The sequence below is a fragment of the Falco cherrug genome, chromosome 6 (genome assembly GCF_023634085.1).
Source record: "Falco cherrug isolate bFalChe1 chromosome 6, bFalChe1.pri, whole genome shotgun sequence".
Classification (NCBI taxonomy): Eukaryota; Metazoa; Chordata; class Aves; order Falconiformes; family Falconidae; genus Falco; species Falco cherrug.
In genome coordinates this window covers 82,235,292-82,248,893 of record NC_073702.1, presented here as the reverse complement: position 1 = coordinate 82,248,893, position 13,602 = coordinate 82,235,292, and the positions used below count along the sequence as shown (strand labels likewise).

Here is a 13,602-nt window from a genome sequence, read left to right as displayed (position 1 = left end):
CAGAAAAATAAACTTTTCTAAACAGTGAACAAAGTAAGGTTATTAATAACTTAAAACTTTAAGTTACACAGTAATTTACTATATTATTGCTTGTGTGTCTAGTTAGTGTTCTCCCCTTTGGATAAGTGATTTATTTTATGAGTTTAAGGCAGACCATCAATTAGATTCCTTTCCCTGAATGTTGGTGAATGTTCTAGTGTGCCAGCTTCTAACAGCATTAAAAGGATTATAGTCTCCATGTCTTGATTATGTGCACATTTAAGAGCTTACTGAGTATAAGAAGAAAGACTGAAATGCTGTGTGTAGTAAGATTTTTACGGCTGCAGCTATCATACAGGAGCTGCAGCTGCTTCTTGGTAGCCGGAGCGGGGTGTACGTGCAGTTTCAGTGCTGGGACAAGGCCTTGCCTGTGCTGATTCCCACAGGAAAGAAGGGGAACAGCTGACTGCTTGCAGGTCAGGATTGAGCTCTGGGGTCCTCTGGCTGGGCCCTTGAGCCAGGTGGCCAGTAACCCAGGGCTGCAAGGGGCAATGCCGTGCTGTCTTGCACATGGCCGAAGCTGCCTCTCGAGTACTTCCCACAAAACCTAGGGAATGGAGGCTTTTTTATTTTTAACTAGTAGTCATTAGTTGCTGGAGTCAGTATATACCAATGCTTGTTGTTGAATGGGAAGACATTTTTATTGCTTAATTTGTAAATTTTTGTGACCTGTGGGTTTTTTCTTCCTGTGCAGGTGCTGCTACTACATCATCTTCCTCCTCATCACCTTCCTCTAGTTCCATTACGGCTGCGGTTATGTTAACCTTAGCAGAGCCATCTATGTCAAGTTCATCACAGAATGGAATGTCAGTTGAGTGCAGGTGACAGCAGGACTTGCCAAAGCACTTTGCACTTAATGGCTGCTGAGGGCCACTCTTTTTTTTTTCTTTTTCTTTTTTTTTTATACTGCACAGTGGCACAAAATTCAGACAAGCACTATTTTGTATTTAAAATTGTTTCTTGACAAGCTAACTTTGCACTTAAGTGCACTTTTATGAAGAAAAAGTACAACAAACTGCTTTTCCTCAAGCAATAATTGTTTCCAACTTGTCTGGGAATTGTAAGTCTAGTGACTCGAAGGCCTTCCACTGTGGCAAATGGAGGCTGTTCACTGCCTGTAGAGACAGTACAATAAGCATATAGTTGTTGGGTTGATCTAAATAAATGTGGTAAGGCTTACTGTATTCCCTGGTATTTTGTTAAAGCTGGAACATTTGATATTTTTCCATTTATTTATGACAAATATTGAACCTATTTTCATTTGTACAAGCTAATTGTTTTTTAACTGCTAAGTCACCTTATAGTGGCTTTAATTGTATACGTCAAGCACATGTATTCAATTCAAAACCTGCAGTTAGTAGGATGTTTGACATCAGTCCTGATAACCAAATATGAGGATTCCTTTAAAAAACAAAAAAGACTGACTAATGTTTACAGGTTTGAATTAGGCTTAAATAGGTTACTCTGGGTTTTAAGAACCCATTAATTGGAATGAAACTACTGTACTTTGCCATTTTTCTATAAAACAGTATTTTTTTTTTAATTTTGATAAAATACATTATGAAAAAGAAAGAAAATGGCTAACAAACTGTATTAAATCTTAATGTATAAAGATTGTATTTAGCCAGTTTAAAGTGTATATTTATTCATAATGGATTATAACAGTTATATTTTTGTGTTTTCTTGTAAATGTTTCTTTTCCCTTAAAGCAACAAATATTTCATTTGTAATGCTTATTTTATTACGAGCTTCAAGGAGAGGACTTCAAGACGGAGTAAGGTGTGAGGTTATAATTTGTGGTTGCTGATATGAACACTGCCACAAAAGGGTAGTTGTTTTTAAAATAAATAGCTAGCTGAGTGGTAGACATTTAATTTTTTAAATGCCTTGTACAAATTCCAAAACCAACTCCAAACTGTTTTCACTTGTATTGATTTTATGTTGTATGGATCCTAAGCTCTCTCCTGTTAATTATATACCTTTGTAAGACATTTGTATATTGCGGAAGTGTTCATTCAAGCTATTTAATACCTGGCACTGTTAATACACAGTACTTTATTGTACAGATTGTTTTACTGTTTTAATTGTAGTTATGTGTACTTCTTTTGCCTGGGGAAATAGGGGCTGGCATGTTTTTCTTTGTTTTCTGGCAATACAACATGTAAGAATTCGAAGCATTTTGTTTGTAGATGCTAGAGTGTCAGAATCCTTTACATTTGACTTTTCTAAGAAAAGCATTTTCAGTCTTCGTAGTGTGTGCTTAAGGTAACTGATTTTATTGAAAATGGTTTCAGAGTATTCAGAATTGTACAGGACTGTAAAAATTTGTTGACAAACATTGAAGGAAAAGCTTATAGAAAAAAGCTATAAAATATATATTAGGTTCTGCAGAAAATGGAGAATTATGTAATATATTGTACAAATGTAAGCAAAGGCCTCTGAAATAAAATGCCATAGTTTGTGAATCCCTGATTTTGTTTCTAACAGTTTAATTAAGCAACCATAGTGTGTTCATTAAAGTGTCATTGAGCTGCAGAATCAGTTTAGCAAATGAACTTTGGTATGGTGTAATAAGCATATAGTAAGTTAGAGCAGGTACATTGGCCTAATATTCCTTTTATTGATTAATTCAAATTCATCCTCTTTTTCAGCAGAAAGGGAAAAAAGCGTCGCTCGCTGACATCTTTAAGGCAGCGCCGATCGAGAAAAAGATGAATTTTGATTCCAGTTAGTTCAGGCAGTTTGAAAACGTAAAAGCAAGCTCCTGAAGAGATTTGCCAGCTTCTGATATCAACAGCCTCAAGTTCAGATTCAGTGGAAGTGAAATTGGAATAAAACTTTTAGTGTTATCTGTTTACATCGTGTCTGGCTGTAGTTCAGTTGACTGAAATACTATTACACCTGCAAGATGATAGATTACTGATGAGACTGATAAACAACAAATGATGATAAGCTTTGGAAACATTGACTGTGTTAATAATTACCAGCAATCTGAGACTGACAGGAGTAATTTCAATTATTTCAGTGGGGCTACTCAGAGGATATTTAAGTTTAAATTTAGCAGGTAAGAGTCGTAATAGCTCAGTTCTGCCCCTCGGTCTCAGTAGGCGTAGCTGGTACTGATTTAACAGAACTACATTTGGCCAAGCGAGAGAAAATTCAGCTCTCCACTCACTAGTAGTTGATCAGCTCTCAGTTTTAGTGCCAGCATTTTTTGCTTTGATGTGACAAGTGTTGACTCTCCTGTTCTACGAGAGGATTTATTTATTTGAAACGGGGATCGTTAGTTACCTCCCCACTCCCAAACTGAACTTCTGCATAAATAGGATTTTTGCTCTTCCTTAACACAGAGATTATTTTATTTTTGTTGTACTTCTCATGCGGTTTAATGACAAATCAAAAATCTGTTCTGGATGTTTTATGTTACACCTCTTCTGTAAAGTGTGTCTGTAAATGGTACCCTCCAGGTTCATATTACATGTGTCCCAGTGGTTACAAACGAAGGTATCTTCAGCAAACTGTTAGCCAGGCCATTTTATCCCATGTTCCAGTGAGTGAAATCGGAGCTTCTTTTCAGGTTATGTATTGTAATGCAGCTTTAAATGTGGGTGTGCTCCCAGCTTGGCATGCACACCCACATTTAAAGCTGAGAGTTGCCCTCTAGCAGTGATTGCTGGGCTGTGCCCATACTGGAGTGCCCACTCAGACCATGACCTGAAAGGCAAAGTAACTACCCCTCCTTCATCCTTCACACCTTGGCTGAGCGACAGAATGTTTTGCATATCCTACGTATGATCATGTTGAGAATAGTTGAGAGTGTACACTATCTGCATATGCTAAGAGAAAGCACGCTTACTTGAAGGCTGTCTGCATTGCTCCCAACTCCCTTTATTTACCAATGCTTGTATGTACTTGTTACTGGGTAGTTTCCGCCATGCCATGACATTTTACAGTTGCCACAGGGGTCAGGCTCACTCTCTAGCAGAGTTCCTGGAGGCTGTGTGCCTTTTGTTGAGCTTCAGCAATTATGAGTCTCAGAAATCAGCCAGCTGAACACTTGACCAATGTAATTTTGGTGTATTTTGATAGTTCAGCCTGTTCTGTCCCTCCTGTGTCACCTACAAAACTGCTCTATTGTGTGAAGGTAGATTGGAAAAGCAAGTACAAGTAGTGCAGCAGCCACCTGCCAGTTTTTAAGAATTTGGGTAGTCTCTTGGGCTGACCCCATCAGTGAGGGTCCCTATCTTTCGCAGCATCCAGATGGCCAGATGTGGGATGCCTGGGTACCTTTATTCCATGGCTGGATTACTTGTTTTGCCTTCCATTGGACATTGGTGCCAACAAAGCTGCTAATGCTGGCAGTTCAAAAAGTGCATAAAATGTTAGAACAGAAGCGCTGTTAGTATTTGCTTCAGCCTTTTAAGTGCCTGGTAATTTTTTGGTGCCTTTCCAATTATTATCACATCATCTAGCAGTACAATTACATTCTGGACAGGCAGGTCTAAAAGGAGATCCCAATTAGGTGCCTAATTTCAGAGAGTTAGTAACAGATCAGACTTCTTTATGCATGGGCTGCACTATGTCCTGGGTGGGAAAACAATCTGTTTGAGAATTAACCTAACAAAGAAAGGGTCTTTTCCAGTTGGAACAGTTATCCAGTCCTATCCGTGTAAACTGCAGCAGCAAGATGGTCCAGAGCATTTACCTCTACTGGCTACAGAGCGAAGCTGGGGGGAAGAGGTGTGACTGCTTCCTCCTTTTCCTGTCCCCCCAGCTGCAGTCCTCAAATGCCCTGAGAAGTACTGGGTTTCAGGGATTTTTCATCCGAAAAATCCTTCCAAGTTTTAAAAGCCTGCTGCGGATCCCAAGTACAGATGAAATGATCCAGAAGGAAACTGACTGCTCAAGTGATGCTTTGGAGTGATCTCTCTGGTGGTCTAATAACTTCTAAAGACTGTTAAATCAATAATGGCTTAATTGCCTGTGGCTCTGTGCGCTTCCTATAAGCCGGTTTTGTTTGTAATGCATACCAAATCTATTTCAGACGAGACCCATTCAGTTTTGGGCGTTTACACTCCTCCCACCGTTGTGCTTTCTCATCCTTTTCCAGGTTTGTCTCAAGATGAGCTACTCCAGAAGGGGCTGCACGAGCACCAGAAGGATGCTTTCTGCCTGTGAACTTAAGGGGTTTAGGTCACCCACCCTGGCGATTGTGCCACCTCAGTGAAATGGCTTGAGTAAGTACGCCTTTTTCCACAGACTTCGGTCTTCCAGCAGCAGCACTACCTGAGCGCCAGGCTGCCTGAGGCCGGAGGTGCTGGGCTACTGCTGCTGGCAGCCAGCCGGGCCTGGGGCAGCCGCAGGGCTGCGTGGTGGTCACGGCGGTGCTGCCCTGGGCTGGGGCCCGCTGGCTGGCTCTGGGTGCCGCTTGGGCTGGGCTCGGCGGTGGCGTTTGCTCAGCAGGGCCCTTGCATGGCGCTGGGAAGAGCCACGAAGGCCTTGTTGACGCTTCCCATTGGATTTGCGTTCAAGGACCAGGAGAATGTGCTGCACAGAGCTGAACTGGTGCGCTGGGGGGGTGGGTGAGGTTGGTTTGTTGGTTGGTTTTTTAACTTAGCCCTGGGTGGGGGCTGAATAGTTGGGTGTATTCAGGCAAAACCGAAAGGGTGCCCTAAGAGGTGCTTCCACAGCGCAGCGGGGCAAAGGTTCCTCTTTCTGTAGGGAACAGCGATGTGAATTTTTTAGCTGCCTGCGGCACTCTGAGGCACTGAGGTGATTCTGAGTAGAAACAGCTTGAGAAGCCAGAAGGAACTAATGGCAGAATAATTTGTGGAGACACAAGTTACTGTGAGGGAGACCGCCTCGGACGGAGCTGAGCACAGCAGCGTCTCGCACCATTTCCCGCCAAAAACCCAACCACCGCACGCGTGCAGCGGCTCCAGCTGGCGGTTGCTTCCGCGTTGGCGGGCGCACGGGCTGCCCCGCACGCCCACCGTATGCTTACCGCCGCGGCGGCAGCGGGCTGGAGGAGGCGCCGCCTCCCCTCACGGCGTCCCCTTCCCTCACGGCGTCCCCTCACGGCACCCGTCCCGTCCCTCACGGAGCCGGAAGTGACGCGTCGCAGCCCTTTCGCCTCAGCTCGGAGCAGCCATGAGGGCCCGGCGGCAGGGCGCGGAGCCGCGGGGGGCCCCGGACACACCGGCAGCGGGGGGCCCCACCGTTAGCCCTCCCCGTTCGCGGGGCCGCGGCGGGGCGGCCGCAGCCGGTGAGGCGGCGCTGCCGGGAGGGGGCCAGGCGGAGGAGTACGTGGTGGGGCAGGTGGCCGGCAGCCTCCGGGCGGACGGGGCCGCCGCCGCGCCGCTCGCCCGCCTCTTCAGCGCCGCCGCCGCGCCGCCGGTGCTGGTGGCCGTGAGGGGGGTGAGTGCCGCGCTCCTGCCGGGCCGCCGCGGGGGGCGGGCGGGCGGCGGGTGCTCTGGCCCCCGGAGGGCCGGGGGCTGCCGGGGCGGGGGTGTGGGTGGCGGCGCTGGCGCCTGAGAGGGGCCGCATGACGGCCGGGGGCGGCTTCCCGGGGCGCTCGGTCGGGAGTGCCTGCTCTGGGGGGACGGGTGGTAAATGGCTCGAGTGCAGGTCGCGATGGGCTGTCCCCCCGGGGCTGGGGGCGCCGTGACCGGGGCGGGTGGGCGAGCTGGCAGGGCTGCGTGTCAGAAGCACCGCTTCGTGCAGGTTTTGGCTTCGGTTAGTGGCGTTTCAAATAAATTGCGACATGTAAAATAACTGTAGGGCGTTTCTGGGATTTTGTTTTTCAAGTTATTTTTTTTTAAAGGGAAATAAGAAAAGAAAGCAGACAGAAGAAGCTGAGGAAGTGTCAGAATACCAGAGCTCATCAGTCACACAAGAACCTCCTGTAAAAGCAAAGAAAGCCAGAAAGAAGGAACTTTCAAAAGCAGAGAAAAAACTGGCGAACAGGTGAGTAAATAATATTTTTTTATAGTAAGATTTTAAAAAAATATATCTAGAGTAATCATGAGATTTCATATGAGTTCAGTGAAACAATAAACTTCTATTCTTCTTGAACCTTGTGTTTAAGAAGACTATTTTTAACAAGATTGTGAAAGTTTTCTGTAGTCTGCCCCAAAAGGAAGTAGATAATTGCTGCTTCTTTCGGTATGTGAAGTGCAGATCCCCTGTTGGAGAGCTAACAGGTCTAGAGGTTGTAGGTGGAGACAGAAAGTTCTGTGCATGGTGTGATGCTTTCTAACTGTAGTCGCCTTTATCCAGGAGACCTGCAGTCAAAGGAGCAGAGGCAGTTGGAGCAGGTCTAAGGTACCAGAGCTGGTTATCCTTAACCACGCTTGTCCTCTGCAATGACACAGAACTACTCTACTATACCGTCCGTTCTCTTATGTCCTCTGAGTTTAACCATGATGCAGTCAGTGCAGGCAGGAGGCTAGTTTCTGTACAGTGAAATTTGGCTAATGAAGTTTGCTTGGTTGTAGCCTGAGGCTAACCCCTTGCCCTCTGGTCTGACACTGTGCGTTGTTGCATCTTCCATGCCTATGAAACTTGTTTGCTGTTTTGGTGTTGGTACCTTTCTAGAGGTTTCTTCAGATCTGCTTACTTTTTATGCTATTATGACAAGTTTGGATAGATAGAGATTTGTTAGTGCACGGGTGGATCCCAAAGGATGGATTGATCTGAGTGTCCTGGATACTGGGAACAATTACATCTCTCCTTAGTTCCATCCTGCTATGAAAAGGATTTCCCCCCACCCCCCTTAAATTTTAGAAATCAAATTATTTAATTCTGAATTCCTTCTTTATTATTCCTACTGAATAGTGAATGCAGTGCCTTGGGGACAGCAAATAGTTTTCCATATTACCAAACAGTCAGATACGTTTGTTTAATACATAATAAGCAAATTAATATTTGAAATATTGCATTGAACATGATCTAAAATGCAAGTTGAAACATTTATCTTGGAGGCTTTAATTCTTTGACCTTCAAAACTCCCCCCCCCACCACCAATTATCATTTCTTGTCTTTTTTCTGATAAGAGAGAGCGCTTTGGAGCGGGCAGATGACGAGGAAGAGCAAAAACTGTTTCAGAACAAAAAGAAGCCAAAAAAAAAGGCCTCTCATGCCATCACCAAAACTGTTGATTCAGACACAGGCACAACTGTAAAACAGCAAAAGAAAAAAAAGGTGGCTGATGAGACGGTAAACAGAAGAACAGTGTTTGTTGGAAACTTGCCTGTCAACTGTACTGTTCAGGTACGTGAGCAGATTCTGTCAGCTAAAGGAATGAGAAGAATTACAGCAGTCCTTAGTTTGAGGGAATGTTTCCAGCTGAGAAGTCACACATATTTTTGACTAAAATTGGTGGTTTGGGAAAGTAGAGAACAACACTCATTATCGGAAACCATTAGAGGCAGTCTCTTTTGTTCACTGCAGTTAGGCTTTTTACAGCAGTGGATGCAGTTGTTCTTTCTGTAGTAGAAATGATTAGGTTTTTTTCAATGAACAGTGACTTAATAGATAAGAAATAAATTACAAAGTTAGTCTGCTTCTAATTTTTAATGCAAGTAATACTTCAGATTGTTGTATAAAGTATATTAAATTTATATTTCTTTTATATATACACTGTGGAAGAAATATAAACTTCTTCCATAGTAAGGGGTACAAATTCAGTTTTGGCCATCTGTAGAATAAGAAGCTGGCACAAGAAACACAGAAACACTTACAAATTACTTGCATATTTTAGTAGCGCTTTAACGGACCTTGTATAATTAAAATGAAAATAATGTAAAACCAATCTTAATGATAAATACTCAACAATAATTCTTACTACCAGGATGCAAAGATGTACTGAATATTTATGATATTTTCTGTTTAGGCAGTGAAATCTCTTTTTAAAGAGTACGGACAAATACAATCCATTCGATTCCGGTCTTTGGTACGTTCTTTTCTCTTAATGTTATAAAAAAAAATATTTTTTGATCTCAAAGGGTAGTATTCCTAAGGTCTTTTATCTTTGTTAGTTCAGAATCTGGTTTAGGTGTGCGTGGTTTGCCATTAGAGAAAGCCTTGGAGATTTTACCACTGAGGCACCACAGATGCATCTTTCGTCACATTTTACTCTTCCTCTAGGGCCAATTGGCAGTAGCAGAGCTGTATTCTCTCTGGAAGAAGAATGCTTTTATTATTGCTTGTTTAGCTAAGGTATTACTTACCTGTCTTTAAATCATAGTAGCAAAGACACATTGATTATAAGTCAGTGCTTGCTGTAAAATAGTTGAAGGCAACAGTCTTGGAACTCAAGAAACTTAACAGATGAAGTCAACGCCAGCTATCTGAGTTCTTTCTAGATCATCTCTAGGACTAGCCACTTCCGTCATTTGCTCACTGTACTGGCTGCATTGCTTTGGGTGGGAATGGTACCGGTTTGAATTTCTCTGTCTTAAAGAACAAATATTTGAGATAAATTGATGCTAGGCCCACTTAACTAAAGATTTTTTTATCTTAAAGATTCCAGCAGAAGATACTTCATCCAAAAAGTTAGCAGCAATAAAGTAGGTTCCTCTTGTGAATTTTGTGCTTTATTTTTCAAGGCAAAAATAATTTTTAAGTGTTGGTTGTTCCATGTTTGGCTATAGTAATTTTTTTTATTTTGTGTTTCTTTGACGTTTGTAGTTACCTTTGTGTACATAAGTTTTCTTAACAAATGAAAAAGAATTATGTACTTGGTGTACCGGTAATTCATTAAGTTGCGTTTCTTACATTTTAGGAAGGAGGAAGATGTTAATAGTCTTTAATTCCTTGGGATATGTTTATGAGCCGAGGAAGCTTGATCAGGGTGCATATATAGGACATATAAGATGTACAGTGGGACTCCCTTGGACATAAGGGAGTCTTGATCTTTAAGAGAAACGAAGTTGTTACTGTGCACAAAACAAGGGGAGGCGTAAACATGTTTATCAAGAAGTGCTTGTGCACTGCACACCATCAGAATTATTTAAACAATACGTGTCTTTTTCATGTTCCAGACATAAGGTGCACCCTAATGCGAAGTTCATTAATGCTTATGTTGTATTTAAGGAAGAATGTGATGCTGTTAAGGCTCTAAAGGCGTAAGTCTCAGTTTTGTTCCTCATTCCCTGTTGAAGAGGTAGATTTGCAGATAAATTTAAACTCTATTCTCTTTTGCTTGAATCAGAATAAAATGTTTTTTCAAACTTCCAAGTAAATTTGTGTTTGGGATAATGCTGTGCACTGACATTGTGAATTAAGTAATGTGTACTCATTTTATGTTTAAAACTGTTTTTCTTTTGGCTTACAAAAGAAATGGAACAGAAATTGCTAGTGGATTTCACATCAGAGTTGACATTGCATCAAAAAGCAGTTCAGTAAGTAACACATGTGACTAGAAAATGCCTTCTTTATAGTGTGGTGTTTGTTTTTTCGGGGGTTTTTTCTGCATCAGATAACTTCCTGTCTTGTATCTCTTGTTTTCTTTAGCATGACAATAAACGGTCTGTATTCTTGGGAAATCTCTCATATGGTAAGTCTAAAATGGGCTGTTAGACATCATTACTTAACATCTATGGAATATGTTGACATTGCAGGTTTTATTTATTGATGTTTAGGGTAGCTAAAAATCTTTTGCTGGAATTGATTTTTTTAAATACCATTTTTATTTTTTTAACTGAAACTCCTGAAGGGGTTGTAAGTTTCTGGCAAGTTCTGCAGCTTAATTTTTTTCTTTATTGTAGCTAGAACTGCAAGCACTTTTAGTTCTTGTTGTTGCTTGACAGTTTTTAAATAAATATGACAACTGAGTATGTTATAGCTTTCTGAATGTTAAACATGTACTGGTACCTGTTTGTGAGCTATTTCCAAGCGATAGATAGTGATGGCTTCTCATTTTGATGCCATCTGTGAGCAACTGTGTCAAGGCAGCTGTTGGCAATCGTCGTTAGCCGCATGGAGGCGGTTACTGTGTAGTTGAGGTCGCTGCTTGATGAATATTCAGCTTCTTTTGAGTAGACTGGAGAGCAGATTGAGGGATTGCCATCAGGCGTGGTCCAGATGAGGGTGTTAATGGACTCAGGGTGCTTGGGACGAGCATCATACTTGGGGGTGGTGCGGATGCGTAAATACACAGGATGAAGGTGTGCCTGGTGCTTGTGGCCTGACATGCTGCCGGTAATGCCGAAACAAACAGGCTTTAGACTTCAGCCTAAACCTTGACCTGTCTGAAGGTCTGGACAGATGACAAATCTGATTGTGGTAATGTTACTAGTGCCTGTGGTGTAGAGCTTGTGTCAGTACTGTATGTTCTTCAGTGCATCCTGCAGAAAGAACAGTTTGGATGTTTGCAGCACTCTGAAAATGACTTCAGCAGCTTGAACTTTTCTCAGAACATCTAAGTCCCATTGCTGTGTTTAAACCTGTACTTTTAAATTCAGCCCCGCCCCTTAGAGATGCGGTTATATCTGTGTAAAGGGATTTACCGTAGTATGAAGTGTAGCTATACAGAAAAGAGAATAACCTGTACTTGGTACGTCACACTTGTCGGTTTGCATAGGCACCAGCGTGAGAAAGCCTCTCACATCCAGCCGTTATCAGAATAATTGTACCTCATCTGTGGCTGGAAACTGTAAATCCCTTCTCCCCCACTCAGCTAAAATCCATGGCTTGGTCAATGAGCACTAGACTTCAGGAGCTGCCAGCTCAAGCTCATTATCATCAGCACTAATTCTTAGAGATTCTGGCATAAGAAGGAGCTATGAAAATATAGCACAAATCTTAATTTCCACTGCATTCAAACCATAAAGAAATTATTTGAAAAATATATTTTGGTCTTTGCCTTCCTTGTTTTGTGTGATTTATGTTGCACTCTTCAAAGCTGAGAATCGGTAACTGTCCAAGCAAATAGCCCTTTATAAAGTCTGCATTGTTAACTTGCTGGAATTTTTCTGAACCACTGATATTTGTGTACCCTTTATATATATGTTTGTTTGTATTTACAGTTCAGGTACGATAGTTGGGTTTGGGCCAGGCTTCTAAAGCTGTGTGTCTGACTGAGGAGGCATGTTTCATTGTGCTTGCCTGCAGACATCAGTGACGATGCTGTGCGAGAACACTTTTCTGTCTGTGGAGGTGTAGTAGCAGTGCGAATTGTGAGAGACAGAAATACCGGCTTGGGTAAAGGCTTCGGCTATGTTCTCTTTGAGGTACGTGTGAATGGTGGGGTTTGGGGCACCGGCAAGTCTTCAAAACCTGCATTGGGATTTGCCTTTAGAGCCTTTTAAATTTTTTCTTTAGTAATTTTTTTTTATTTGTATATGATACTAAGCGGTAGCATTGCTGTGTGTGTTAAAAGCAGCTTGGAAGGCCAATTCTGTAAGAGCAGGTACAAAGCAAAGCAGAGTGTTTCAGGTTGCGTACAAAGAAAAGCTGTAAAACTTTGGGGTAAAAGAAATTAATTTGAAGGGAAAGACTTAACGGAGGGACAGGTGAGTTTGCTTGGTCTAACCAATGTTCTCATGTTTCTTACATGTCAAAACATGTCAAAAATCTCCCTTGCAGGTGATTTGCTTACTGGCTCCCCGTTTTGGATCCAGTACGGCTTGCTTTGTCATGGCAGTCTCCCAGCCTCATCTTCCTTAGTTTATGTCCTGCAGTCCAATACCCTTTCCCCGTGCCCCCCCCCCCCCCCGTTTCTCCTTCAATCTCTCTGCCTCTGTCTTTTCCATCTCATGTAAGCTGTTTTGTAGCCCATTTTCAAGTATCTGCCTTAAAGCGTGGGCTACATGGGTGTGGTGTTCCTGAGCAGAGATGGCGTGTCATTTGATAAGAGCAGTTTGAGTGTTCTCTTGTAAAATCTTGCTTATGAAGAATTAAGGGCAACATTTTATTTGAAAGCCATCAACTGGAAGTAATGCTACTTTCAAACTGTTCGCGTAGAACACGGATGCTGTACACCTTGCTCTGAAACTCAACGAGACTGTTCTGATGGGAAGAAGGATACGAGTGAAGCGCTGCGGAGAGAAGTGGAAAGCACCACCGAAAAGCTCGTCTCGTGCTCCTAAGGACAGAGCTGATACCACATTGAAAACCAAGCGGCGCTCTACCGATTCCTTTGTTGGTGAAAAAGCAACCCCCTTGAAAAAACGCGGAAAACCGAAAAGGCCAAAAACTGTTCCTAGAAACAAAGCTGGGAAGAAGAAAGGGTCCTCTGATAAAAATCCAATGTATAGAAATGTTAATTATTCTTATAAAGGTTGATGTACAGAAGAGTGTTTTGTCATAAATTTTGTTTGCTAGTACAGCTGTGGGTGTTCATATTCCCCGTGTTGGGCACATGTCCGTTGTGGCCGCATGGCCACTGCACCATTCCATTGCTGTGTCCAACTCCTGAAAAAGTGGCTGCTGCAGACTTAAGCCTGTGAGGACATGAAAATATGTTTTTCTGGGGTTAGGCTGTTTTTTTCGGGTTTGGTTTGTTTTTTATTTAACTGTTAAGCTTCAGTTTTACAAGACTTTTGGGTGGTGAAAAGCTGA

At 42.5% G+C, this 13,602-nt stretch overlaps 2 protein-coding genes across 7 annotated transcripts in view; both read left to right on the top strand.

Moving 5' to 3' along the window:
* The window catches only part of ARID4B (AT-rich interaction domain 4B), a 93,604-nt gene extending 91,100 nt beyond the window's left edge, over positions 1 to 2,504 (top strand). For all 6 annotated transcript variants that reach the window (XM_055714239.1, XM_055714234.1, XM_055714235.1 and 3 more), the window contains one exon: positions 734 to 2,504. In XM_055714239.1, coding sequence (XP_055570214.1) covers positions 734 to 864 — 131 coding nt within the window. In that variant the 3' untranslated portion in view covers positions 865 to 2,504. The remainder of the gene's footprint in view (positions 1 to 733) is intronic.
* Positions 2,505 to 6,151: 3,647 nt separating this feature from the next.
* Positions 6,152 to 13,335, top strand: RBM34 (RNA binding motif protein 34). Its single transcript, XM_055714240.1, has 10 exons — positions 6,152 to 6,456; positions 6,863 to 7,005; positions 8,094 to 8,310; positions 8,933 to 8,992; positions 9,565 to 9,608; positions 10,083 to 10,166; positions 10,379 to 10,442; positions 10,555 to 10,597; positions 12,154 to 12,272; positions 13,006 to 13,335. Exons 1-10 carry the CDS (start codon positions 6,190 to 6,192, stop codon positions 13,324 to 13,326), a joined length of 1,362 nt encoding a protein of 453 aa, XP_055570215.1. The 5' UTR covers positions 6,152 to 6,189; the 3' UTR covers positions 13,327 to 13,335.
* Positions 13,336 to 13,602: the final 267 nt, after the last annotated feature.